General features: G+C 53.2%; 1 protein-coding gene across 5 annotated transcripts; it reads left to right on the top strand.

Annotated features, from left to right (window-relative positions):
- Positions 1–6686: 6686 nt before the first annotated feature.
- PATZ1 (POZ/BTB and AT hook containing zinc finger 1) lies at positions 6687–25680 on the top strand. Of its 5 annotated transcripts, none has more exons than XM_058531813.1 (5): positions 6687–8475; positions 9854–9917; positions 16279–16450; positions 22570–22707; positions 24162–25680. In XM_058531813.1, the coding sequence occupies exons 1-5, from the start codon at positions 7205–7207 to the stop codon at positions 24578–24580; spliced, it is 2064 nt and encodes a 687-aa protein (XP_058387796.1). In that variant the 5' UTR covers positions 6687–7204; the 3' UTR covers positions 24581–25680. The 5 variants fall into 5 exon arrangements, with proteins under 5 accessions (XP_058387796.1, XP_058387800.1, XP_058387799.1 ...); XM_058531817.1 differs by having other exon boundaries at positions 22635–22707; positions 24162–24287; XM_058531816.1 differs by lacking the exon at positions 22570–22707 and having other exon boundaries at positions 24165–25680.
- The last annotated feature ends 726 nt before the right edge of the window (positions 25681–26406 follow it).

Below are 26406 nucleotides of genomic sequence, written 5' to 3'. Positions count from 1 at the left end.
GAGTGACCCAGGGACTATTCTGCCTTCTCACAGTCCAGACACAAAGTTGTCCAGACACAAAGTGCTCAAAAGGGGCTGCTGGTTGGACCACACATCACCCCAGAATCTTCAGCTAAAAGCTTAATTCAACCCAAGCACCATCACCATTGTTCACGCAACCGACCCCCACTGCTGGATATTTACACGGCTTCCAGTTTTCATTATTACAAACAGCGTTCCAGCGAACATTCTTGAACCTGCATCTTGGAACACAGCTTGCCTATTTCATCAGATTCCCACAAATGAAATTGCTGGATCAAAGGGTAAGTGTATTTCCTAGGCTTTTACAACATATTGCCAGACAACTTTTCAGAAAGTTGCACCAATGTACCCTCCCAGCAGCAGGGTATGAGAACACTGGGTCCTTCCGGGCCCTTGCCAGCCATAATGGCAGTTAGTAAAATATTTGACAATTTGATAGCCAAAAATAATTTTTTCATGTATTCATTCAACAAATATTGATGAGTGCCATGCACTGTGCTGGACAATGGAGACACTATGGGGACAACATAGCAGGGGTCCCTGCTATTGGAGCCTCTGTCTAGTGAGAAAGAAGATAATTGAAGAGGTAATTATTACCTTGAGAAGTAGTGTGTCAGAGGTGTTGTGAAAGAGGAAAGGGGAAGGTGAGGGCATTATTGGAAACGTAACAGAAGCGTTTAACTACTTAGGGTGTCCGGGGCAGCCTCTTTGAAGAAGCCGCATTTAAACAGAGACCAATTAGTACGTTGGACATAATATTTGGTTTTTATAGGCCATTTGTATTTGTATTTGACAGTTGCCTGCTTGTGTCCTTTGCACATTTTTTCCTTTAGGGTATGCTTTAAAAAAATTTTTTTTGAGGTAAAATTCACATAACATAAAATTCACCATTTTAACCATTTTAAAGCGCACAATTCAGAGGCTTTTTATACATCCCAATGTTGAGCAGTAGGGAGTTCTTTTTTTAAATTAATTAATTTATTTTTAAAATCTTCAAATTCACAAAATGCCTATAAGGCAGTAAAACAAATACCCTAATTTTCTGGGTGTTTATTTTTTAATTGATCTTTAAGAACTCTTTCCATACTGTATTAAGATGTTGACACTTTCTCTGTCATATGTAGCCAATTTTCTTCAGTTGGTCATTTGCCTTTCACGTGTGTGCGCGCGCGTGTGTGTGCGCGTGTGTGCGTGTGTGCCATGGTTTATCATCTGCCATATTTCCTGCCACGTGTCACCGGGGGCACCTTAACTCTCCTTCAGTTAATCAGGAACAAAAAAGAAAACTCTCATAAATTTGCATACAGAAATTATAAAACAATTGCATATGAGGATATTTTTCTTCTCTGTTCCTGAAGAACTGAAAAAGAGAGAGTTAAGGTCCTGCTGGTGACAAAGAGGCAGGAAACATGGCTGCTGATAAACTGTGGCCCACAGGGTCCCTGTCAGGCCCCGAAGACCACAGCACAGAGGGCCGAGATAACTCGGGTGGGGGCGGGAGGCAGGAACTCCTGAGCCTGTGCCTCTTGCAGGATCCTTGACGAAGCTCAAAGAACTGGGCCTCCAGACCCAGCAGATGATCTGCATAGTTGTCCCCTCACAAAGGAAACCGAATTGTCACGAAAGAAAAGAGGCCCAAGGCTCAGTGGAAAGAGCCTGGACGATGGAGTCAGGGAGGACCGCGCTCAATTTGGACCCCACCCACCATGGTGCCGGCTTGGACGAACTGCCTAACTTCCCACTTACCTCACCTATAAAAAGGGGGCAATGATCCTACCCTCGGAGGAAGGCTGCGGGCACTAAGGAAACTTCTGGCACAGTTCACCCAAAGCTACACTGTTAGCAAGGGGCAGAGCTGGAATCTGAACTCACATCTCTCTGTCTCCAAACCCTGAGCTCTGCTCCTGCACGAAGTGCCTTGACTGCTCAAGGAATGATCTCGTTGCTATTGTTATTCGGGAGCTAAACACAGCCCCACATTAAAGAGAGTCAGGGAAGCAGGTGGGTTGGGTTCACATGCCTTCTGAGCAAGCACGATAAAGGCGAATGCGGTGGTTTCTTGTTGTCTGGCAGAAATGAGGGTGCCCCTCTCCAGTGCTTCCCTCCATCACCTCCTCTGATTGAGTCCCTGGCTCATGGCCAATCACTCAACAAAGCCTGGACTGGGTTGGTGGGGAAGGCCCCAGGAGCCAACGGAGGTCCAGGTGCCCCTCCATCTTACACACTTTGGGCCATCCCCTTCCCTTCCTCACCCGGCCATTCCTCAGTTTCCTCATCTGTAAAATGAGAATCCCAGAGTAGGTGCCTCACAGGGGTGTTTCAAGGATTACAGAGGGTAAACCAAGGAAAGCACTCAGTACCGCGGCTGGCACAGTGTTCAACAAATGTTTGCTGTTATTATCAATGTCCTGTCCCCACCCTTGGGTAACTTTCAAATGTGTTTGGAGGAAAATACTTTGTTATGAGAGAAGATTATAAAGCAGTATATAAAATAGATGCAATTATGTTAAAAACAAAAACATTATACATATGTAGAAAGGGCAAAAGACCAGAAGAAAACACTGGCAGTGCTTAATTCTCGGTGGTGAAATTATAGGGGGTTTTTATTTTTCTTTGCGTTTTCATGTATTTTTCTACATTTTCTGCAATGCACACATCACTTTTGCAATCAGAAAAACAAGTGCTGGGAGAGCTGAGAGGAGGTATCACTTGGATCTGGGCTCGTGGAGAGGACAAGGGAAGTGGGATTTGAGCAGGGCCTGGAAGGATGGGAGAATTGGAAGAACTGGGGAGGGGAGCCAGGAGAAGCCTTTTTTATTTCCTTGTTTTTTATCTGTCTTCTCCCCTAGGCTGTGGGCTCCTCAGTCTAGCTTGTTCATTGCTGTATCATTAGCATCTAAAACAAACACCAAAAAAAACTGGTGCTTAGTAGGTGCTCAGTAAATACGGATCTAGTGAGCGAATAACCTTGACAGCTCCACTTAGCCTGGGAGACAAGGATGCTCTCAGTTCACTGTCCAGCTGGTGCATTGCCATAAGGGAGGTGCATGGTGTCCATGGCAACAGAAGAGGCCAGCAGCAGGAGGCAGAGCAGGGACTGTGAGCTCTGCATCTTTTCAAGGTGCGAGCTGGAAATTGGGAACATGGTGATGAGCTCTTTCAACAGATGTTGAGGGAAAAGAAGGAGCTACATAAACATGGTTAACTTAGTTGTTCACTGGATAGGTTTGCCAAATCAATCAATAAATGCTCAGGCAGGTAGTTTGGGTCTTTGAAGGAGGCTGGAAGGCTCTCAGTGGGTAGAAGGCCAGGGACTCAGGAAACTTTCGTTCTAGTCTGGACCCTGCTGTGTGACCTTGGACAAGACCTTGGACTTAACCTCTCTGGGCCTCAGCATGTTCATTCATAAAATCGGAGGTTTGACCAGCTCTAAAATTACTTATTTGACATGTGTGGCAGGAATGTAAAATGGTGGAGCTGCTGTGGAAAACAGTTTGGCAGTTCCTCAAAAAGTTAAACATAGAATTACCCAGCAATTCCACCGGTAGCTATATACACAAGAGAATTGAAAACAGGTACTGAAACAAGTACGTCATAAAATGTTCATAGCAGCAGTATTCACAATAGCCAAAGGCCATCAATGGATGAATGGATAAAGTGGCATATCCATACAGTGGAATTCAGCCATAAAAAAAGAATGAAGTACTGATACGTGCCACAATGTGGATGAACCTCGAAAACATTATGTTAAGTGAAAGAAGCCAGACTCAGAAGATCAAACATTGTATGATTCCATTTATATTAAATATCTAGAACAGGTAAATCCGTAGAGACAGAATGCAGATTGGTGGTTGCCAGGGGCTGGAGGAAGCGGGGAGTGGGGAGTGACTGCCTAATGGGTACAGAATTTCCTTTTCAGGTAAAGAAAATGTTTTGGAACTTGATAGATGTATTGTTTGCACAACATTGTGAATGTAATACATGCTACTGAATTACACACTTTAAAATGGTTAATTTTATGTTATATGAATTGCACCTCAATTACAAAAAAAAAAAAGAAAGAAGTGTGTCCTGTAAGCATGTCTTGTAGCCTGCCGTTACAGAATGGAATCCTGGGAGCCCGAGACAGGCAAGACTGCAGGTCCCATTATGGATGAAGGTGAGAGATCACAGGCCTCCCTCATAACCACAGTGCCAAGGTGACAAGCGGGAAAAAGCTCCCACCTGGGGTCAGAACTGGGATCTGGACCTGTCTCTGGCCCCTTCCCCATGGTGGGATCCTGGGCCACTCACTCAAGCTCCCTGAGCCTGAGGCTTCCTATCTGCAAAATGGGGCTGATGCATCTTCCCTGCTTTCCTCAGAGCACTGTGGATGACGGTCCTGAGAGGACTCTGTGAACCCATCTTCACAGGGTGAGCCGTCTGGGAGGAAGCCTATGTTCATCACAGCACCCTGTTTTCTAAGCACGGGAGACTGAGAGCCAGTTTCTGGTTCATGTGGAGCCACTGAGGGAGTTCAGAAGCCACCGGTAAGGGAGGGGTACACTGCCTTAATTTTCAGTTAACCGGTTGGATTCCTGGCTCCACCACTATCTGTGTGGCCTTGGGCAAGTCACTCATTTTCCTGTTTCTTCAGTGGCAGAATACCTACAACTTGGAGAGAAAATGTGTGTATAGCATAGGCACTCAATAATCAGGTCCCTTTTCTTTCTTTGTGGCTACTCCCAGTAACACTCTCAAACACAAAACTGCCGGTTCCAGGAATCTGCCCAAGAATCTCTGAACTTTCCTCAAGTCTCTAAGCTTCACTTATTCTCGCCAACAGGCGTTAAGCACCTACTACGCTCTAGAAAGGGGGCAGGGGTGTAAAGAGAGAGACCCAGCACAGAATTAGGTGCTGTGCAGCCATGACCTTCGAATCCTCATCACCTCACGAGACAGGTGCTGCTGCCCGTACCAAAAAACTGTTTAACTCAAGGTCAGAGAAGCCAAGTGATTGGCACCAGAACACAAAACCAGAGAGCCAGGGTCTCGAATCCGAACTCGGGTCCTCCCGCGGCGCCACGCCCGGAAGCCCCCGGCGCGCGTGGCGCAGCACAATCCAGGCGCGCGTTGGTGGGAATCCCGAGCGGAGTTGGAAGCCAGGCCCGTTCATTTGCATGCTAATACCCAGAATGCTTTTCCCCACACATCGCTTCTCTTAATGGAAGCGCTCAGTTTGGAACCGTGGAAAGTTTGGAACACATACTTCGCTTCCTCTTTGCAACTGTGGGAACTTCCCGCCCGCACACGCGGTGCCTGCAGCCCAGGGCTCCAAGTCAGGCTGCCCGGCGGCGGCCGCCAGAGCTTCCCGAGTAGGCGAACCTCGGTCTCCAACACGCGCGCGGCAGCATCCCCGGGCCGGCCGGGGACAAAGCGCCCAGGCCTGCCGGCAGGGCCCACGGCCTGAGCGCTCGGCGACTCGCTGGGCTTCGGGCGCTGGGGATGCTCCCGGCCTCAGCGCTCCTCGGACCCTCCAGCACCCCCACTTCCCTGGAGGCTGCGAGGATCCCTGCTCTTGTACATCGCCCTTTCCTCTATGTTGTCGCCTCCCTGAGATGGTGACTTCCCGCTCCCGGGGCACAAAGCTCGATGGTGGTTTGGGGGAGAAGCTGGACGATGGCCTCATCTCCCCAGCTCTCTCGGGCCCGCAGCCCCTTCGGTTCGGTCAGTGCCCGGGGGGCGGGGGTGGCAGAAGCAGCTCCAGAGGTTCGGCTTGCCCCCAGCCAGGACGCCGGGCCCCTTCTGCGGTTGGGAGCGGGGAGGGGGTCGCAAGCGACTTCTGAACATTTCGCGCATCAAAGGGGCGCTCCGAAGGGTAGCCGATGCCCGTTCCACTTACGGGTGCGCATCGCAAGCTGAGGCTGGGGGGCCCAGACCTGCACCCCTTGGCCCCCCACCCCCACGCCCCGTCTGCTCGCCGCCACTCTCAGCGGGGAGGGAGGGGCAGTGGGAGCTGGTTTGCTGGCTTGGCGCTTCGTTTGCATTGGTCCGGGGGGGCTGAGACTGCAGCCCCCGGCCCCGCGGGCGGGGTGGGGAGGCGGGGGCCGGACGGGGGCTCAGTCTGTGCTAGCATTGGCGGAGCTGGGGAATGGGGAGGGGGGGCAGGAAGCGGGGGGAGCGGAGCTGCGGGGGGGGTGTATAAATAGGGAAGGGGGGACGTGCATCCTCAGCTGGGTGAGGGGGGGGCGCTCGGCACAAAGAAAGTGGAAAGTTTGCAGCGCGGGGCGGCCCGGGCCAGGGATCCGGGTGCGCACGTGCAGGGCTGGGGGCGCCGGGGGGCCCCCCACGCCGAGCTCGCCGTTTCTTTTTTTTCCCTGCAAGCGAGAGGGGGGGTGTTGTTGGTATCGCCCCCTCCTTCTCCTCCCCCCAGGGGTGAAAGTGCAAGAGGAAGTGCAGCCGCTGCCATCTTTCCTCCGCTCCGAACACACGGAGCCCGGGGCCGCAGCGCCGCCGCTCCGCCGCCGCTTTCGCCTGGCCCGGGGAAGGGCCACCCTGCCGCCGCCGCAGCCGCCCGCCCGCTCCAGCCTTCGCCGCCGCCATCGCCCGCCAGGCTTCGGGACCCGGCCCCCGCTGCTGTCCCCGTACGCGCCCTGCCGTCGCCGCCTTCGCCTTTTGTTTCCTCCGCTCCGGCGCCCCCGCCCCGGCTCGCGCTTTGCAGGGGACGCAGCGCGCGCCCCCAGCGGGCCCGGGAAAAGCCGCGGCGCGCGCGCGCGCGCCTGCGCGGCAGACCCCTCCTCCTCCTCCTCCTCCCCGCGCGCGCCCCTCTCTGTTGCGCGCCGGCGCCGCCTGGCGGGCGGGAGGGGAGGTGGCAGGCGCGTTTGCAGGAGGGGCGCACCTCTTTGCTCGTGTGCCCCCCGGAGGTAGAGCGAGAAGGGGAGGCGGGCGGGCAGAGAGGAGAGAGGAGCGCGCGATTCAGCAGGGGTGGGGGCAGCTATGTGGGAGGTGGTGCGCCCTGTCGTCTAGACAGTCCGATCCAGGCAGGGGGCGTGTGCGCTTCGCGCACCTGCGAGACTACAGAGCCCCGGGCCGGCACGTGTGGGGAGTGTAGACACGTCCTCTGCGCCCGGCTTCTCGCTGCCTAGGGGAAGGGAGGGGGGCGGAGAAGTGCCGCGGCCCGGTTTGTGGGGAGGGGGCGGCGGCCATGGAGCGGGTGAACGACGCTTCCTGCGGCCCGTCGGGCTGCTACACCTACCAGGTGAGCAGGCACAGCACGGAGATGCTGCACAACCTGAACCAGCAGCGCAAAAACGGCGGGCGCTTCTGCGACGTGCTCCTGCGGGTGGGCGACGAGAGCTTCCCAGCGCACCGCGCCGTGCTGGCCGCCTGCAGCGAGTACTTTGAGTCTGTGTTCAGCGCCCAGTTGGGTGACGGCGGAGCTGCGGACGGGGGTCCTGCTGACGTGGGGGGCGCAGCGGCAGCCCCGGGCGGCGGGGCTGGGGGCAGCCGGGAGCTGGAGATGCACACCATCAGCTCCAAGGTGTTCGGAGACATCCTGGACTTTGCCTACACTTCCCGCATCGTGGTTCGCCTGGAGAGCTTCCCTGAGCTCATGACGGCCGCCAAGTTCCTGCTGATGAGGTCGGTCATTGAGATCTGCCAGGAAGTCATCAAACAGTCCAATGTGCAGATCCTGGTGCCCCCTGCCCGGGCCGACATCATGCTCTTTCGTCCCCCTGGGACCTCCGACTTGGGCTTCCCTTTGGACATGACCAACGGGGCAGCCTTGGCAGCCAACAGCAATGGCATCGCAGGCAGCATGCAGCCCGAGGAGGAGGCAGCCCGGGCGGCTGGTGCAGCCATTGCGGGCCAAGCCTCCCTGCCTGTGTTACCTGGGGTGGACCGCTTGCCCATGGTGGCTGGACCCCTATCCCCCCAACTGCTGACTTCCCCATTCCCCAGTGTGGCATCCAGTGCCCCTCCCCTGACTGGCAAGCGAGGTCGGGGCCGTCCAAGGAAGGCCAACCTGCTGGACTCAATGTTCGGGTCCCCAGGGGGCCTGAGGGAGGCAGGCATCCTTCCGTGTGGCCTGTGTGGGAAGGTGTTCACTGATGCCAACAGGCTCCGGCAGCACGAGGCCCAGCATGGTGTCACCAGCCTCCAGCTGGGCTACATCGACCTTCCTCCTCCAAGGCTGGGTGAGAATGGGCTACCCATTTCTGAGGACCCCGATGGCCCCCGAAAGAGGAGCCGGACCAGGAAGCAGGTGGCATGTGAGATCTGCGGCAAGATCTTCCGTGATGTGTACCATCTCAATCGGCACAAGCTTTCCCACTCCGGGGAGAAGCCCTATTCCTGCCCTGTGTGTGGGCTGCGGTTCAAGAGAAAAGATCGCATGTCCTACCATGTGCGGTCCCATGATGGGTCCGTGGGCAAGCCCTACATCTGCCAAAGCTGTGGGAAAGGCTTCTCCAGGTGAGGAATGGTGCCCCTCCCATGACCTGTCCCATTCCTGGCTCGTGGGACAGCTCTTGGCCAAGATCTGGGGGTGTGGGACATGTGGGGGTCGCTTGACCTTACAGGGCCATGTCAGGTTTTGGGAAGAATGTTTTAATGGCCGTGATTTTGAGATGGTGTAGCCTAGAGCTGCTTTCTCTTTCCTCAGGGAAGTTCTCCGGCACTAGGTGTGCCCTACTGTCTCTCTTCCTTGGGGCCTTGTGAGAAGGGGCCAGATTCCTCAGTAGCCACGGCCACCGGGCCTCACTATTCTTCTCCATGGGCTCCCTTTGTGTTCCGGCACCAGGCGTGGGGCCCCCTCTGGGGGCGGGAGGCTGGGCTCCTCCAGCGACTTTCCCCGCTTGAATGGCTGCCGAGGGAGGGCCTGAAACAAGTGCGTCTGGGACTCTTTACACTCCCGTGCCTCCAAATCCCCCAGCACAGAGCACCAGCCCTATCAGTAGACTCAGGTTTGCCCCTCACAGCCCCAGAATCACAGGGCACCCAGAGTCTTTTCTTAACACTGAAATCTTTGATCTGCTCTGACCTGGTGGCTCCAGAGCCTAAGTGAACCCACAGATCCCTTTATGTTCTCAGGACAGAGAGAAATCGGAAGCAGGATGCCTTGTTAGATTTGCTTTTTAGTGAGCCTGATCGGGAACTAAGCACTTGTCTGGGAGCAGAGGGTTTTTTATTTTTCCTCTTAAGAGAATATTCAGAAGAAAAGGCTGGTTTTAACTTGCCTGGATACTGAGGACGTTGTGTGTGTGAACCTAGGGATGGAGAACTCCCTCAGAGGGGCCCCAACTAGGAACTAGTCTTACCGGTCAGGCAGCCCCTGCCCACCTGCTCTGGCGGGCATCTGGTTTACCAGCCCAGCTGAGGCTTTAAGGCTCCATCCCTTGGCCTCTGGGGACTGGATTCCATCCGGGTGGCATTCATTGGCTGCCCTGGCGGGAGAGGCTGGGGGAGGGGAATGCTGAGTTTCTAAGGGGCTTTAGTCTGGACAATGAATCTCACATACTCCTTCCCAGAAAGGCTGCAGCAAGGCAGCCCTGTCTCATTCTAAAGCCACCTCCTCGGGTCCTAAAAATCATTGAGTTTCTGGTGGAGGGGTTGGGTGGGCAAGGTCAGAGACAAATGCTCACTTCCTTTCCCCCTCTAGAGAAAACCAGGGCAGAGAGGCCTGGGCCTGTGGAACCAGAGCTGGGTGGTGGCTTGGTCTTTGTCATGCTGGGTGGGGAGAGAGAGTCCTTTTCAGCAGTGTATGTGTGTGTGTGTGGGGGGGGTGGCCAAGTTTGTAGCCCCATCTTTTGAGGTCTTGTTTTAAAGTCTCTCTTGGTTCTCTTTCTTCCAGGCCCGATCACTTGAACGGACATATCAAGCAGGTGCACACCTCTGAGCGGCCTCACAAGTGTCAGGTAGGGGCTGGGCCAGGGCAGAGATGGGCTGAAAGAGAATGCTTCTGTTCTCACAGCCGTGGCCATGCGCCAGCTGATGTGTGTGCTGGGCCGGCTGACTGACCACCGCTTTGCACACCTCCCCCTCTGTCCCTCCACCCTCCGTCTGCTCTCCTCCTTTGTTCTTCCCCCTGGCCCTCTCCCCCCAACCGCTGATGTCCCCTCCTTCCTGGTTGCTGGGTCCTGGTTCCCACCCCGTCTCTGTCTTCACTCTGTTGCTTGGCTTTCCTCTCCTGGTGTTTGCCAGCTCCTTGGATGGTGGGCCACATTGCACAAGTGTCGTCCTGGGGGCACTGGCACTCCACTGGGCCCGGCTTCTGGTTCCCAGCAGTTTGCAGGGGCCACTGCGGGGAGGGAAGGGTTTGTAAAGGGCTCCTGGTGGTCCAGTCAACAACTCTGCCCCTTGTCTGCCAGGCACCCTGACTTGAGTTGGAGCTCCTGGGTCCCCTCAGCTTAGGGCAGGAGGCAGCGGCGGGAGGGAGGGGGAGATGAAGGAGGTAGGAGTGGGTGGTCTCATCTCTGAGCACTGGCACTTGTTTAACCCATCCTGAGCCACGTGTGCAAACAGCCAGGGCTTCTGAGGACCGGAGAGCAAGGTGGTTTCCTTTCCTTGTGAGCTCTTTTTGTAGCAGCAGGTAGGGAAGGCTGGGCAAGATTCTCACCCTTGGTTTGTCTGCTTGAACAATATCTGTGGTGCCCAGAAAATTGAGTTTCCTCTCCTGGCCACTGAGCATTCCTGTGTGGATGGAAAGCACGCCTTTGTTTTCTCCTTGATTATTTCCCCTCTCCCATGCCAAGTTCCTGCCATCTGAGGGGGAGATAGAGTTGTGGGGTGCTTACTGCAACCTCTGGTAGGGTAGCCTTCTTCTCTTTATCCTGTTGGTGGCAAGGAAGGAGGGTTCAGAGAGACCTCTAGGGAGGGATGGACGTGCTGCAGGTAGGGCAAAGAGCCCCCAGGGGCCAGGCGTGGACCGTGTTCACAGACGCCAGGCTAGGTGGCCTCCCTCGAGGACAGCGACCCAGGGGTGGGCCTGCTGGGATCCGTCTGTGCCTCGCTGCCTTCTCTCTGTCTGTCTCTGATTCTCTCATCACGGAGCACATTCTGACTCTCCCAGGTAGTGTGCTGAGCAGCCCGGCAGAGTAGGAGGAGCCCAGAGGGCAGTGGGGGCGTGCCCGGTGGCCTGGGGGGGTAACCTGCACTCTCTGCCCTTTTTCCAGGTGTGGGTTGGGAGCAGCAGCGGCCTGCCGCCCCTGGAATCTCTTCCTAGCGACCTGCCATCATGGGACTTTGCCCAGCCTGCTTTGTGGAGGTCGTCCCATTCGGTTCCTGACACCGCCTTTTCCCTTTCTCTAAAAAAATCGTTCCCAGCCCTCGAAAACCTGGGCCCAGCACACTCCAGCAACGCTCTCTTCTGCCCAGCCCCGCCGGGATATCTGAGGCAGGGCTGGACTGCCCCAGAGGGCAGCCGGGCCTTTACCCAGTGGCCTGTAGGCTAGCCTGGGCCTCCCCGGAGAGGGTTTTCTGTGGAGGGGAACAGGAGTGGCGGTTGCTCTGAGACCCCTGCTTTTGGGAGAGGCCAGCAGGTGCTTCCTGCCCACCATGCCCAGCTCCTCCCTGGATGACTTGGAGTTTTACCCAGCTCAGGGACCCCAGACGGGGATAGCAAGAGCTCCTTTCTGGGTCCCCCCACAGCCTCCAGGTTTCTTTCTGGGCTCTCTTGCCTTTTCCCCCCCCTTTAACAGATAGTACACCTAAGTGTCTGTCCTTGCCTGAGTGATTTTGGAGGTTGGTGCTTTCCCAGGAACTAAGCCCCGGGCTCATATGCTTCCCCTCTCCTGGCATCACCTCCCCTAAGGTGTGGGGTTTTTGAATGGGGCCTGGCTACCCCTCCCCCCACTCAAGGAGTAACTACCCCTCCAGAGGAGACTGGTACAACTCCAACTGGGTCAACCTGTGCTGCCCTCTCCCCTTCCCACTCAGACAGGTCCTGCTTTCATTTCTGGCTAGTGAATTAGACTTTTGTGTTTTTGAGGTTTATTAGCAGGTCTGCTCAGGAACTAGACTAACCAGTAGCTTTATTTTGGGTCACCCCAATGTATGGCTTTGAGGGCTGATAAAGCAGATATAGACCCTTTTCGGATCCCAGTGGCGTGCCCTTTAGCCCCCACAGGCTCCACGTGGATAACAGGAGTGATGATAAAAGTTTTCATTCTAACATTTGAGGCTTTGTGTGTTTTGTCCTTGGTCTGTGTCATAACACTGACATCATTGTCCCTTGGTGTACGAGCCCGATCCTGCCCTGCCCCTCAACACACACTCTTATAGACCTCCTGGCCCCACCTCCAGCCCCATAGCCACAACTCTGTAACGATGACCCAGCAGGTGAAGACATGCTGGCTCTCACGCTCTGGGCTGGCCAGCCAGGTGTGCCTGGGCTTGGTTAAACAGCAGGGGCATATGTTTTGCATGGTGTGTATTCTGAAAGCATCAGAGGTGAAGAGACAGCTCTCTGGGAATTGGTTACTTGGGCCCCTGGTGGAACTGGGCACAGGCTATACTTCTTGGCCCCTCCTGATGTCACAGAGGACAAAAGGGGCCAGTTACAGAGACTGGTGCCACAGCTGGAGTGAAAAGGCCATCCAAATGTTGGGGCATGAAGCCTCAGGCTTGGCAGTGACACACAAGTCTCCTTGGGGCTTGGCCTGAGTATCCTTAACCGGCCCAGATGCCCCAGCACTGCTAGATCTATGAGTGCAGTGGGCTGGGACATTTCCTCCACGTGGAGTTGAGCCTGAAGCTGAGAGGCTGGAGCAGCTCAGACCTCTTCCATTGCTTCCAGTGGCCCCACTTCTCAAGGGCAAGTTGGGGTGGTTTGGGCTGGAGGGATAGTTCATTAGAGAAGGAATGAGTTGAAGTAGGAATAATGGAGCTGACACCCTCAAAAAGAAGGGGGCCAGCAAGGCCCGTGGCACTCTGCCTCCATGCTTTGCCCTTAGACCTTTCCAGGGCTGTGGAAAAGGCTGCTTAAGACACCTCCTAATGCTGCCAGACTTTAAAGGCCACCAGTGGTTGGGTGTGCATGAGTGTCCCTCGTACCATTTGGGCCCCATTCCTGAGCCGCTCAACCCTTGGGAAGAAGAGCTTTAGGAAGTCTGGGAGGGGGAGAAACTGGCAGGGGAGGGGAGGGAGCATGACTGGGGCTCAGTGTTGAGTGGTGATGACTAGAGGTGACCGAAGCTCAGGGTGGCTGGGCCGGGACCTGGCAGGTGTGCCTCCCAACAATAGTAGGCTGCCTAAGCACCGGGCCGTGGGCAGGTGGCCATTCCGAGCACCACCAGCCATCTGAGCATGCTTCCGCTGGCTCGCCCTTGTCCCATCAGGGTCCTTCTGTCCTCTCCCTGCCTCCAAGATGGGAAGTGCCTTCTCCTGCATGGCCCCAGCATGGAGGTTCTAGGTGTCCCCTTCTTTGAGATGTGTCTCTCTCTTCTCAGCCACTCTTCTCTGTCCCGGCTCTCCTGGGTCACGTGACCAGGCTCTTTATGTTCTGTGTTGTCTGAACTTCTGGCAGGCCTAGACTCGCACTTGTACACTTTCACAGTTCTTCCAGAAAACCCTGGGGACTCCAGCCACAAAGGGTCAATTCTGGCACAGAGAAGCCAACAATCACTTCAGCTTGGCTTTGTAACACAGTGCAAGTTTTTGTTTGTGTGTTTTTTTTTCCCAGCAGCAGATTTACATTCCTAATGATGTTTGCTCAGGCTAAAGTTAGCTTTCATTCCTTGAGAGATAATCAATGGAGGACAGGGTGGGGGAGGTCAGCCCAGTCTGCGATTTTAATTTTGCTTAGCTAATCCCCCAAATGGATAATCCACTTGTGGATAATTGAAGTTTGGCTATCCATTATCTTTAGGTGGCAAAGTGTGACAGGCAATGCTTTAAAGGACGGATCCCAAAAGAAGGTTGGCAAGAGAAACAAAGCATCTCTTTTATATCCTTCTAGTGGCGCCCTCTCCCAGGGACTGTGGAAGACGGATCAATGTGGGCATTCAGCCGCATTTTCTTACACCTGATCCATATTTGGTTCCTTTGAGTTCTGAGGCATAGACCACACTGCCTCTCATCATTGGAGGGTGGTCCTCCCGTCATTGGCTGGCAAAGCCGGCTCTTATTTCCAGATAAATTGACAAGTGTACCCCTCTCTCCTGAGGGTGTTTACAGCAGCCCTTGCTCTGGTTTACAGGCTGGTGGGCTGGGTGGAAGGTTCAGAGTTTTTCCCCCCACTGTGGCCTGTGAGGTCACAAGGCCCCTGACTGAGGTAAGGCCCACCTGTGGCCATGAGACCAAGTAACCATCATGCTTTCTGAGTCACCTAAGTGCTCGAATTTCCCTGCACCAAACCTGTCACCTCCCTATCAGGGGAGTCCTGGCTGCCAAGTATACTGTGGTAATAAGTATCAGCACCTTTCCCTCACCAGAAGCTACCCCGACTGAGTTTGGAGAGGGTCAGAGCACAGAATCAGGGGCTGATTTACATTCTAGACATCTTGTATCCTCTCAGGCCTCCGTCTGCCCAGCTGGAGACTAGGGGAGACAAGACGACCTCAGGGTAGCCGGGAGGTTTGGCAGGACGCTGGCCCGGCAGTGGCAGGGTGTTTAGACTGCTGTTTTCTCTAGTAGCTGAGTTATGTGCTTTGGGAAAATCACTTTCTAAGCTTAGCTTCCTTATTTGTCAAGTGAATAAACTCAATATATAAAACAAATAAAAGCACCATTTCATTAATATAAATTGTTCTGTTGAAATTTGTAACATTTACTTAAAAACATAATGACTGAGAACAGCAAGGCCTGTTCTGATGTCCACAGACATTTATTTGGGGTTGGGATAGTAATATGGACCTTCTACCTCCACAGTATCGCATGCATTTGTTTCTTGCTTTGATTGTACAATAAGGAGATAGATAAATGTTTATACATGGTGACAGCGTTCAGACACTTACCTTGAGGTCTCGGGATCTCAGGATATACTTCTGTTAAACAGAGATGGCAGGAGCAGCTCCATTCTAGCAAGTTAATGGTGTGGTGGGTCTTCAGTGGGTTAATATTCAATCTGTAATGCACTTAAAGGTGAACACTGCTTTCTCTTGCAGTTCTAAAACAGTAAATGCACACATAGAGAAAATAAATGAGTCAAACTTGACTAGAACCCCTGAAACATCTCCATGGAAACAAAATAGCTTGAAAGTTACTGGATTCAACTCTGCTGAGGGTTTTCCTGACATTCTGTGACCTCCAAGGCTGGGGTGCCTCTGTGAGCCCCAGCTGAGGAGGGGATGTTGGCGGGAGCCAGGGACTGAGACTGAGTCAGGTCCTCAGGTACAGGAGATGCTTGGGGACCTGGGCTCCTTCCCAGGGTGCTGATGCTGACCTTTAGCTCCTGAGTCATCCCCTGGGACCTGGCTATGCGTTGGTAATCACACCACAGCTTTTTATGGCCGCGCTCTCTTGGAGGGTCATAACATGGCCTGCCTTGGAGAGCCGCTGTAAGGAGGGATTACATGAGATAAGTGCCTCTAAAAGGCTAAGCGTGGTGCCTGCCTGGCACAGAATGAGTGCTCAGTCCACACAGGGTAGTATCATCATCCTTGTTATTACTAGCACTTCCCCAACTCAGTGCTTCACACGTGCTCCCGAAGCCTCCATCCTCATTCTCTGCTAATTCTCACATTAGCAGAAGTGACACTCATGTATGGGCTGCTCTTTCGATACAAACTCACAATAATATTGTGAAGAGTAATCTCAGTGCTCTGTCCTGCCCTTCCTTTCCATTTCCCTGTGGCCAAGACTAATGTCACTTTTGAATAAAGTGAATCAGTTGAATTATTTGTATAAAGCAACAAGGGGAAGGGGAAACCCAGGATAGAGAACAGGAAGACTGGTGTGTTTATATGCCAGTATAACCCTTCGGTAAATTCACGTATAGCCAATGCAACTAAAGTCAATTCTTAGTGTTTAGGAATGAGCAGATGCCTGATCTTCCTTTTTAGAGGAGCATAGAACTTAGCGGGCTGTATTCTGGGCATGTAGTGGCAGCCATTTGGAACCAATAATTCCCGCTCAGGTGTCCCATGAGGAGGCACTGTGGGAAATAGGAGCAGCTACTCGGCATCCTGGGGAGAAAGCCTGGGCCACGTTCTAAAGTTCCCTTCATACAGGGAGTCCATGTGTAGGCCAGAAACGGTTTTTGCTTCATGGTGTGCTTGGTGGGGAGTCAGGTGTAGAATGCCATTTTTCACCTCATCCTGTTTTCCCTTCTGCCCTCAGACCTGCAATGCTTCTTTCGCCACCCGAGACCGTCTGCGCTCCCACCTGGCCTGTCATGAAGACAAGGTGCCCTGCCAGGTGTGTGGGAAGTACTTGCGGGCAGCGTACATGGCAGACCACCTGAAGAAACACAGTGAGGGGCCCAGCAACTTCTGCAGTATCTGTAACCGAGGTAATCTCCCTGCCGCTCTCCCACTTCCAGAGGGGGCTGAGCTTGTATGAGAAGCCGGGGGATGTCTTGACCACCCTGCCTCGGACTCCACTCTTTGCACAGCCGGTCGTGCCTTCCCACTGAGTGATAAATACCTTCATAGCCCAGCTAGCTGTTTGCCACCCCTTTCTTCCCAAGCTACTTGAGGTGCCTGGAATGGGAGTTCCCAGGAGACCAGCAAGTGGGAACAGAAGGAGAGAATGTTGTTCCCAAGCCTGGGCCCCTAACACATCTGCCGCTCAGATGGCAGGATGGATGCAGTTTGTAGATACCACTGAACACTGAGGTTGGTGGGAGAGGCATTAGGCCCCAAGCAGTGGGAGAGAAAGGGGTCCTGCTTGAGAGCTTTTGCTGGCTGATTCACTGGCACGTGAAATTCAGTAGGCAGGGAAGGAGGTTTACTCTGGAGACGGACAACTTTCTAGCACAAGTGGTCAGAAAAGAGCCCAAACCCACGTAGATTGTGGCCTTGATGAGAGAGGAAAGTGGAAGGTGCTCTGAGCAAGGCAGCGTGCTTGGGGCCGAGGTTGGCCTAGGTGGCGTCTGGCTCTGTGGCCCCGGTGTTGTGTTGGATGAAGTCAGGCCTGTCCCTGAGCTTCTGCCAGGGCTAGTTGGCTGTTAGAAGGGCTGAAGTTTGTGTTTTGCAAGCAGCATCAGTGGAGGAGGCTTGCGCCGTATCTGTGCTGAAGGTCGGGACGGCTGTCTGTGGTGGGCCTGAGGATGCTTCTGCACGGTGCACTTGCTTTGGCCAGGTGGGGACACTGCTGGGAAGTCCTATCTTCTGGGACACTCTTGTTCCAATGCTTCTGGAAGTCTTCGGTGTGGCTTAGTGGATTGAACACTGACCCAGGAGTCAGGGGACCCAGTGTTTAGTCCAAGCCCTGCCTACCTCACCCTACTGTGTGACCTTGAGCTCTCCCTTCCCCTCTCTCAGCCTCAGTTTCTTCCTCTCTTAGATGGGGTTAAGAACAGCCCCCTTGCCCACCTCACAGGGTTGTCGTGAGGATCCCGGGAGACAAGGTAGGTGGAAATTCTCTGAACCCCACATGGAGCTGCAAACTTGGGAGGCCCCATCCTTACACTTTGTGACAGTGTTAGGAAACACACGGCTCGCTGACACTCTGGCTTGGACCAGGCACAACACCCTTGCAGTCCTTGGCTGGAATCTTTGGGTGCCTGTGCTGTCTCCGTGTGCCCTGCGGTTGCTGGTGGAGGGAAACTGCTGAGTAGCTGAGTGTTCTTGGTGCCTGGAGCTGGGTCCTTCCCTGGGACTGCACACCTGGGGTTTGCCTTGAAGGCCATTGGATATCGACGTTTGTGCTACCAGGAAACCAGCTGTGAAAGCAGGGAAGTGGTAATAAAAGCTACTTAAGCATCTGTCCTATTTTCTGACATGTCAGTAGTGCCTTTTCTGGCAGGAGCTTCCCCTGGGTAGTAAGCAGTGGGCTTGTGCATGCAGGGAGTTATCAGGCTGTAGCTGACCATCTTGACATGGCTGCCCCAGCTCTAGAAAAAGATGGTTTCTTCTCTTGCTTCATCAAACCTGGCTTCCTGACAGCACCCCCAGATTACTCTAAACCTGCTGCAATACACTGTCAGCAGGTGTTTTGTCAAGTTTTCAAGGTTGAAGTTCTCAGCTTGAGAACTGGGGTCAGAGACCAGAGGTGGGAAACCAGTGAGAGTGGAGGAGGATGCTGAGGATGAAACTCAGAAAGCCTAGCCCAGACTGCAGAGAGGGGGAGACCTGGACGGGAGACCCAGGGCACAGCCCCCAGGGGCCAGCTTGGGAGGAAAGAAGAGCTGAGAGCAGCAGGGAACAGCAAGGGAAGTCGACCCAGTTAGGAGACAGCTGATGTGGCAAAGCCAACAACTTGTGCACGTCAGGATTTGTTTTTCCTAGGGCTGGTAAAAACGACTGGAACAGCAGCCACAGGCTGCATGACTGGGGTGAGGGCACCAGAAGAGTCAAACCAAAGCCCACCTTTTCTCAGAAAAGCTCAGACTAGATCTGGATCACAGGCTAAACAGCTTTGGGTCCCGGAATCAGAACGGAAGCCTCATTCCTTCAAGAAGACAAAAGAGGCCTCTGGTCCAACCCACCCTGGTACTCAGAACAAAGAGAAAACAATTTCCGTCTTTATCAGAAAAGAAGGAGCAGGATTCTACCTCTGGACTCATTTCTTGGGCAGAAATAGGAAAAGACTCCTCCTCCTCCCAAAAAAGAGGAGGAGGAAGGCAGTTTTTCCGGGAAGAGAATAAGGACACCAAGGACACTGAGACAGAAATCACAGAGTTCTCTGCAGAGAGTTCTGGGTCATCCGTGCCCTGCCTGTCACCAAGGCTGTGAATATAGGAGGAGCTGCACAAATAAATGAATGTTTTTATCTCTACAAGGGCTCAAGCAAAGGCTACTATCAGCCAGCTGGTCAGATGGTTGAGGTCCAATCAGGTGAATTTCCAAGTGCCCTTTGAGATCCTTCAATCCCACTGATTCTTAAGCAATCAATTTAACTACCTATAGATCTGCCTTTTTTCAGTCTTTGCCACACAAACGGCTCCTGCCCATAAAGAATGGGAAAGAGGGGAGGCAGCTCCCCTAGCCCCACGCTTGAGACAGATGACTTTGTCTTTGTCCTAGAGACATAACAGGATGTGGGTCATACCGTCTGTAGAGGAAAATAATTTGCAGTGGAAGGAGTATGATGGCTAGAAAAACTTGTTCCTTTATTTTGAAGTTGAGGAAATCAGTTGAGTTAAACAGTGGGAAGGGGAGAAGGACTTCGTAGATCACCATGATTTTCTTCCTTTCTTTTTAAATTTCTGTAGCAGGGTCTTTGTATATATGCATATGTACTGGTATGAGGAAGAGGGATAGCTTATTGAGAATCTGCCTTTGACAGAGACAGCATTTGGATTCAAACATCATTGCTTAAAAGGTCGAGGAAGCCTTCTCCCCAGTCAGAGGTGAGCACACAAGTTGTCACCAATGCCAATCATGGACACAGACAGCCTGCCATTCCCCTTTACTGAGCTGACACAAACCTACTTAGTGCCTCCCTCCAGCACAGCTCAGTTGAGCATGGCCCCGCCAAGGTTTGGACAAGGAGAAAGCAGTCCCTGACTCCTGCATGGATGTGGAACTTGCAGAAGGAGGATTTGCTTCTGGAGTGCAGATCGCAGCATACCAGGCAAGAAAATGCAATGGAGGAGCAGTAGCCTTTTGGTAATAAATTCTTCCTCTCTGGAGTGTGAGGGAGGGTGGCTTGTTGATTGTAGTGAAGTCATATGTTTGCTCAGTGTCGCCATCATTCTGGTGCCTGGATCATGCTGCCTTTTTTGATTAATCAGTGGTGAATGGGCAGGTGAGTTCAGAATTCTGGCTAAATATTTCTGGCTTCAAAGATGTGTTCTTCTCAGAAATTCAGCTTCTGTGTTATCCCAACACTTGGCTGCTGAGTTGCTCTGTGTTTAAATTCTGGGCTTTAAGTGGCAGCTGTGAATCTACTCCTACCAGCCCGCCGTGTGGTTTTGCTTTAGACAGTACAGTCTGCAGCTGGGGTAAAGTCAAGAAGACTCAGCCACGTGTTCCTCAGACTATTTCTCAGGAGAACACAGCAAGTTTTCATTGAATGTCTGCTGTATTTCCCTGGTATAGCTCTTCCCACAGGAGTAAATATAATAATCCTGGTGCTCCTTTCCTCCTCTCCCATCACCTTTGATTGCAGTATACCTGCTCTCGTACGCCATGGAGAGGTCTTCATACCACTTCAGAGGCCCCGTAAAGGATGAAAAAACAAAGAAAAACATTCCCTTCTAAAGTGGCATCATGATATCATTAGAATCCTGATATTTCATGCTGGTTGCCAGGGGCCGCAGCACCAACCCTGGGCACAGGGCTAAGATCCTCTTTCCCATTCTTGACTACAGCCTCCCTCTTAGGAATATTTTTATGGGACTCTCTTAAGTGAGTGTGTCTCCAGGTAGACCAGATTGGCCCCAGGTAGACCACTTGGTCACAGCACAGGACAACTCACTCTACCAGGCAGGGCGGGACACCAGCACCTGGTCGAGGCAGGTCTGTGGAGTAGCCGTGTCGGGAAAGAAAGGAAAATTCACCCAGTCCCCCATTTCCCTCCAGAACCACCACCTGCTACCGTCAGGGGAGTGTTTGTTAAATAAGCTTCCCACAGGTCTGCCCCCGTCTACCAGTGGCTTCATTCTCGTCCACCATTGTGGCAGAGAAATACACGAGTGTAAATGGGAATAATGAAACCTGTTGCAAAAGTACAACGGATGTTGGTAGGGCCAGGACCAAGACATAAGAATGATTAAAGAGGGGCCGGCCCGGTGGTGCAAGCGGTTAAGGGCGCGCGTTTCGCTGCGGCAGCCTGGGTTTGGATCCCAGGTGTGCACCCACGCACCGCTTGTCAAGCCATGCTGTGGCGGCGTCCCATATAAAGTGGAGGAAGATGGGCATGGATGTTAGCCCAGGGCCGGTCTTCCTCAGCAAAAAGAAGAGCTTTGGTAGATGTTAGCTCAGGGCCGATCTTCCTCACCAAAAAAAAAAAAAAATGATTAAAGAGGCTGCTGGGTAGTTAAGGACTGAGTTCTGGTGGCACGTGGTCCTGGGGTTAGAGTCCAGGCTCTGCCATTTAGTAGCGGCACATGCGACTATAGTTACTTAACCTCACCAAGCCTCTTATCCCATCATCTATAAAAGAGGTGGAATAATAATTCCCAGCTTACAGGGCGTTTGGGGGAATTCTACAGAATAATGCATGCAGTGCCCTGGGCCCTGGCGCACCATCATCCCTTGCTAAAGGTGAACCGTTATTACAGTTCCAGCAGCATTCAAAAGGCCATGCCAATTCAGAATCTTTTTAAACAAGTCTTGTGCACACATTGCGCAGTTCTTTCCAGCCTCTGACCAGTTAGTAGTGGATCCCACTGTTGTCCTGTGACTGTAATTTAAAAATGGAATCAAAGTACCTGAGAATGTGTCAACCAGATCTGGAGTGGATTAAAGGGACACCATCAGGGCACTGGCGCCCCAAGTGGGCCTTACACCAAAAAGCTTTGTTTCCTGCCAAAGGCGCTTTTGGATCCTTGACCACGGTGGGGTCGCTGTCACAGCTCCTTCCTGCAAAACTCAAGTCAAAATCCTTTGACCGGCCCACCTGGTTCCACATCCTCGGACTCTTGGCTGGCGTGGACGTTGACCCAAGATCTACTCTTCCCAGCATGAGATATCTCACGGCTCCAAGTGACCAGAGCATCTGGGTTCGGCTGTAGCAGCTCCAAGATGGCTGGATCCCCTCCCCGCCAGAAAAGACAAAGATTGTCCCTGTTTCTTCCTTAAGTGAACCTGATGGATGCTCCAAAACTGAACCAAAAAGACCACCATGAATAAGAGATGACTGCGCTCCTTTAACATAACTTGCTATTTTTATTGTTCTTCAAAAAGTCTAAACAGTTACTAAATCCAGCAATTCTGAAGGTGAGAAGGTTAGCAGAATAGAACATGTCCTAATAGACAGAAGAAAGGGGACTCCTGGAGGCATTCCCCTGGGATTTCACCTTGCCTCCATCTGGTGTGTTGTGCAGTTTACCTTTATAAGTGTTGAGCAGGCGTTCTGCTGGCTGGAGTCCTGTGGCTGCCCTGGAGCCCCACGTGCTTTTCTGACTACGTTTCTAGGCGTGGTGCCTGCTGCTAACCTGGGGCTTTGGGACTTCGCTCAAACCACTCATTACTGAGGCACCAAGCAAGCCTAGAGGCATTTGGCCTCTGACCCTGGCAGGAGCAGGATCTCAGGCCATCTCTCCAGGCAGCTGGCCTGGGCCCTCCACTGCAGCCTTGCAGAGTGGGCTCTGCAGAGAAGCCAATTCGAGGACAGTGCCACCTTCCATTCTGAGCCAAGTGGCCCCTGTGGTTGCAGCTGTTTTTGAGCCAACAAGGGGGCCCCTTCTAGGTGCAGCTGACCTGGGAGTGCTAGCCAGAGCGGCCAGAGGAGAGGCATGGGGGAAGCAGAGAAGTATCTCTGTGCTGGCCGCGGGATCTCATCTCCTTTTGTCTTGTTTAGGTTTCTCCTCTGCCTCCTACTTAAAGGTCCATGTTAAAACCCACCACGGTGTTCCCCTTCCCCAGGTCTCCAGGCACCAGGAGCCCATCCCGAATGGGGGAGCAGCGTTCCACTGCGCCAGGACCTATGGCAACAAAGGCAAGCGACCCCTTGCTCTGCACTTTGCTTCTCTGCGCAGACTGTGTTGTGGGGGCGCTGGGCCGGGTGTGGGGAGGCAGGAAGGCTGCCAGCTGGCTGGCTGCCTCGAGGAGGCTCGGAGATCTGAGTGGCAGTGGCCTCCAGGACAAGAGTCACAGTGGGTATCTCACTCCAGGGCAGTGAGTGAGGCTTCAGGGCACAGCTGAGATCCAGTCCTTGCCTCCTCTCCCCAGCCCTCCTCCCTTGCTCCTGGCCAGCCCCACTGTCTGAAGCCCTCCAGGGATGCCCCGGGCCCAGGGCAGGAAGAGGAGCCCTGCATGATGAGTCGTTCTGGGCCTGTCCATTGCTTGTGGCCCTTCAAGGACGGTGCGGCTGAATGCTCTCTTCTCCTTTGACCTTGTGGGCAGTGGGAGCCAATGGCTGGCTTCCTCCTCAACAGGGGTGACTAGTCTCTGTGAGCGGCCCTTTCTGGAGGGCCTCTGGCTGCGTTTGTGAGATGCATGGCGATAAATGAGCTACTGGACTGCCTCTGACTTGGGTTGGTTTGCATAGAGCTCACTAGGCCCCACCTTCACTTGTTGATTCAGGTTGTTCTTGGTATTTCAAGTTGTTGTTGCCTTGGATGAAGCCAGGGGCTTGGCAGATGGCAGAGATGGCATGCTCCACGCTCCCATCACAACCTCCCTTCCTGGCATGGCTCTCTGAACCCAGACAGGAAGCTGCTGATTGGTGGAGGACTCCAGTGTGGGCCAGGCACGGCAAAGCAGGGAGGGTTGTCTCGAGGCCCAGCTTATCCTGGGCCCTGCGTGGGGACAGCCAGCTGACTGAGTTGTTCAAAGTTGCTTTCAATCTCTGTGCTTTGGCCGCTTGGCCCTGGAAGGGTTTTGGCAGGAGGAAGGTGGTAAGGGTAGGGCTTGTGTTTGCAGCACTGGAGAAAGGACTGGCTTCTGTCGCAGCCATCTATGGGGTCTGCCCAGGCTGAGGACCTCGCGGCTCTGGTTCTGCCTTGCTAGGGTGCAGCCGGTCTGGTGCGGAGGTGTGGCCACTGACATACCTGCTTGGCATCCTCAGAACAGCCGTCTTACCCTCAGAGGCACCCAAGAGAGTGCCTAGCAATTGGAGGTTTTTAAGTTGTTCTCAGCAGAAGCAGTGGAGGTCCCCTCTCCGTACCCCCTTCCTTGAAGCAGGCTGAGATGGTGGTGAGCGATACATGTGCACCTGCATGAAGAGTCCACGGCGAGGGAGGCTGGCAGCCCCAGGGCCCTGCTGTCTCACCCCCCTAGGCACACCAGGCTCCCCGACTGACCAGCTGAACCTCCGTGGGTCCTGCCAGGGCAGTGGCTGGCCATCGGCTGCCCTTCATAGGCCTGTGAGCTGGCCCCTCACAACCCCTCCAGGAGGGGGCATCTCCAGAGCCTGGCCTCATCTCTCCTCTGTATTTTGTTTTCTCCTAGAAGGCCAGAAATGCTCACATCAGGATCCGATTGAGAGCTCCGACTCCTACGGTGACCTCTCGGACGCCAGCGACCTGAAGACGCCGGAGAAACAGAGCACCAATGGCTCCTTCTCCTGCGACATGGCTGTCCCCAAAAACAAAATGGAGTCTGACGGGGAGAAGAAGTACCCCTGCCCTGAATGCGGGAGCTTCTTCCGCTCTAAGTCCTACTTGAACAAACACATCCAGAAGGTGCACGTCCGGGCCCTCGGGGGCCCCCTGGGGGACCTGGGCCCTGCCCTCAGTTCCCCTTTCTCTCCCCAGCAGAACATGTCTCTCCTGGAGTCTTTTGGGTTTCAGATTGTTCAGTCGGCGTTTGCCTCGTCTCTAGTAGATCCTGAGGTTGACCAGCAGCCCATGGGGCCTGAGGGGAAGTGAGGCAGATGCTGCATCCCCATGGAAACAGCCATCGGGGACTGCTGAGAAATGCTGTGAATGCGGAGGGAAGTGATGTCTTTGGGTTGGTTCTGTAGCTGAGAGATTTTTATTCGTTTTTAACTCCCCCCCAACCCTATCACCCCATCCCTCTCCACCACCCATTTCCCCAATGGCCTTTAGAAATAGATTCTCATCTGATACTCTGCAGAAATATCTGCGAGACCCAGTATGGGACAAGGGCAGAAAACACTACATAGGCCTCCAAGGCAACACCAGTCCCAGTTTCTCTAATGGGCAGAAGCTGGAATTCCTGGTGCTCAGTTCTTAGTGACCCCCATCCAAAACCCACACCTGATGGCATTCTGGGACCTCAGTGATTTGGTCCCCTCCCACTTCTCTAATCCCTCATTCCCCCTTCTCATATCCTTCAAACAAAAGCCACAGTAGGGTCTCTACCCACATACACAATGCTGATGCCCAACTGTTTTTAAGGAAGCTGGAAGCCTACAGCATCCCATGGACCATGGGGTGAGTGTCCTCCGAGAGCCCCCTGAGCTTGACCCTGGACCTGGAGGGCCCCAGACCTTTCTGAGCCCTGCCTGGAGGCTGTCATTTTGCTAGTAGGACAAGCTTAGCTATTGAGGACACCCCAACCCCAAATTCCAGTTCTTATGTGATTTTAACCATTCAACTTGCTGTTGGGTTTTAATTCTCTAATTATTATTATTATTATTATTTTTTAGGACCAGTTGTAGTGAATTGCTACTGAAAGCTATCCCAGGTGATACAGAGCTCTTTGTAAACCGCAGTCACACGTTAGGGTTAGTATTAAACTTTGTTTAGATGTACCATAATTAACTTGGCTAGTTAATTGTTTGAAGTCTATGGAAGAAATAGTTTTATGCAAAATTTTAAAAATGCCAGTCTGGTCAGGGAGGTAGGGGGTTTCAATGCTATTGGGAGCCAGGAAGTCAGGAGAGCTGGTAGGTGGGGACATTGTGTACCTCAGTTGTGTCACATATGAGCAAGCCCAGGTTGACCTCGTGATGTGAATTGATCTGATCAGACTGTATTAAAAACGTTAGTACATTACTCTACCTGCTCCCCTGAGTCCAGTTTTTCAGCTGTGGGGTCTCTGGGACCCAGAGGGTTGGCAGCCTACACCCCTGCACCTGGAGTAGGGGTGGGATCCCAGGACACCTCTCTTCCTCTTCACTGCACCAGTTCCACTGGGATTGACAGGTGGGCTCAGCTGCCAGCATTCACCCATTTATTCAACAAATATTCACTCCTTGTTGTCTTCACTGCTGTGTGCCAGGCCCAGCCTTAGACCTTGGGGATACAGTAGTGAATAGGACCCCCTTGTGGAGGGAGCTTCATGGGAGAGAGAGTTAACAGGTAAGCAGATTTAACCATGAGTTCAGATCACAAATCTAAGGAGAAAAACTGGGCAAGGTAGGCTTAGTGACAGCAGGAGGGTAGGTAGGGTGGTCCAGGATGGTGAGAGGCAGGGGATGGGACTCTGGGAGAGAAGACCTGGAGTTAGAGGGGACCCAACATACGACCAGCTAGTACCTAAGTGGGGACATGAGCAGGGAGAAAATGCTCATGGCCATGGGGTTCTAAGAAGCTCAGCAACTTGAATCCCCCCCAACCCCGTTACCTATGGGGTTAAGTAAAAGGTTATTGCACCCTTAGTGGTGAATGTATGAAGAGAAGGGGGAAAGAAAAACAAGAGGCAAAAAGTGAGCACAGTGGAAAATTAATGGGAGCAAGAATTGGAGTGAGAGGGGACAGGCAGACATGGCAGCCTGGACACCTTGAGA

This window comes from Diceros bicornis, chromosome 35 (assembly GCF_020826845.1).
Source record: "Diceros bicornis minor isolate mBicDic1 chromosome 35, mDicBic1.mat.cur, whole genome shotgun sequence".
NCBI lineage: Eukaryota > Metazoa > Chordata > Mammalia > Perissodactyla > Rhinocerotidae > Diceros > Diceros bicornis.
The sequence above is the reverse complement of the archived record's forward strand: the minus strand, read 5'-3'. Positions and strand labels throughout refer to the sequence as shown.

Coding starts and splice junctions, on each gene's coding strand:
- PATZ1 (XM_058531813.1), top strand. CDS start 7,205: ATGGAGCGGGTGAACGACGCTTCCTGCGGCCCGTCGGGCTGCTACACC. Junction 8,476..9,853: donor TGTGGGAAAGGCTTCTCCAG/GTGAGGAATGGT, acceptor TCTTTCTTCCAG/GCCCGATCACTTGAACGGAC. Junction 22,708..24,161: donor CAGGACCTATGGCAACAAAG/GCAAGCGACCCC, acceptor GTTTTCTCCTAG/AAGGCCAGAAATGCTCACAT.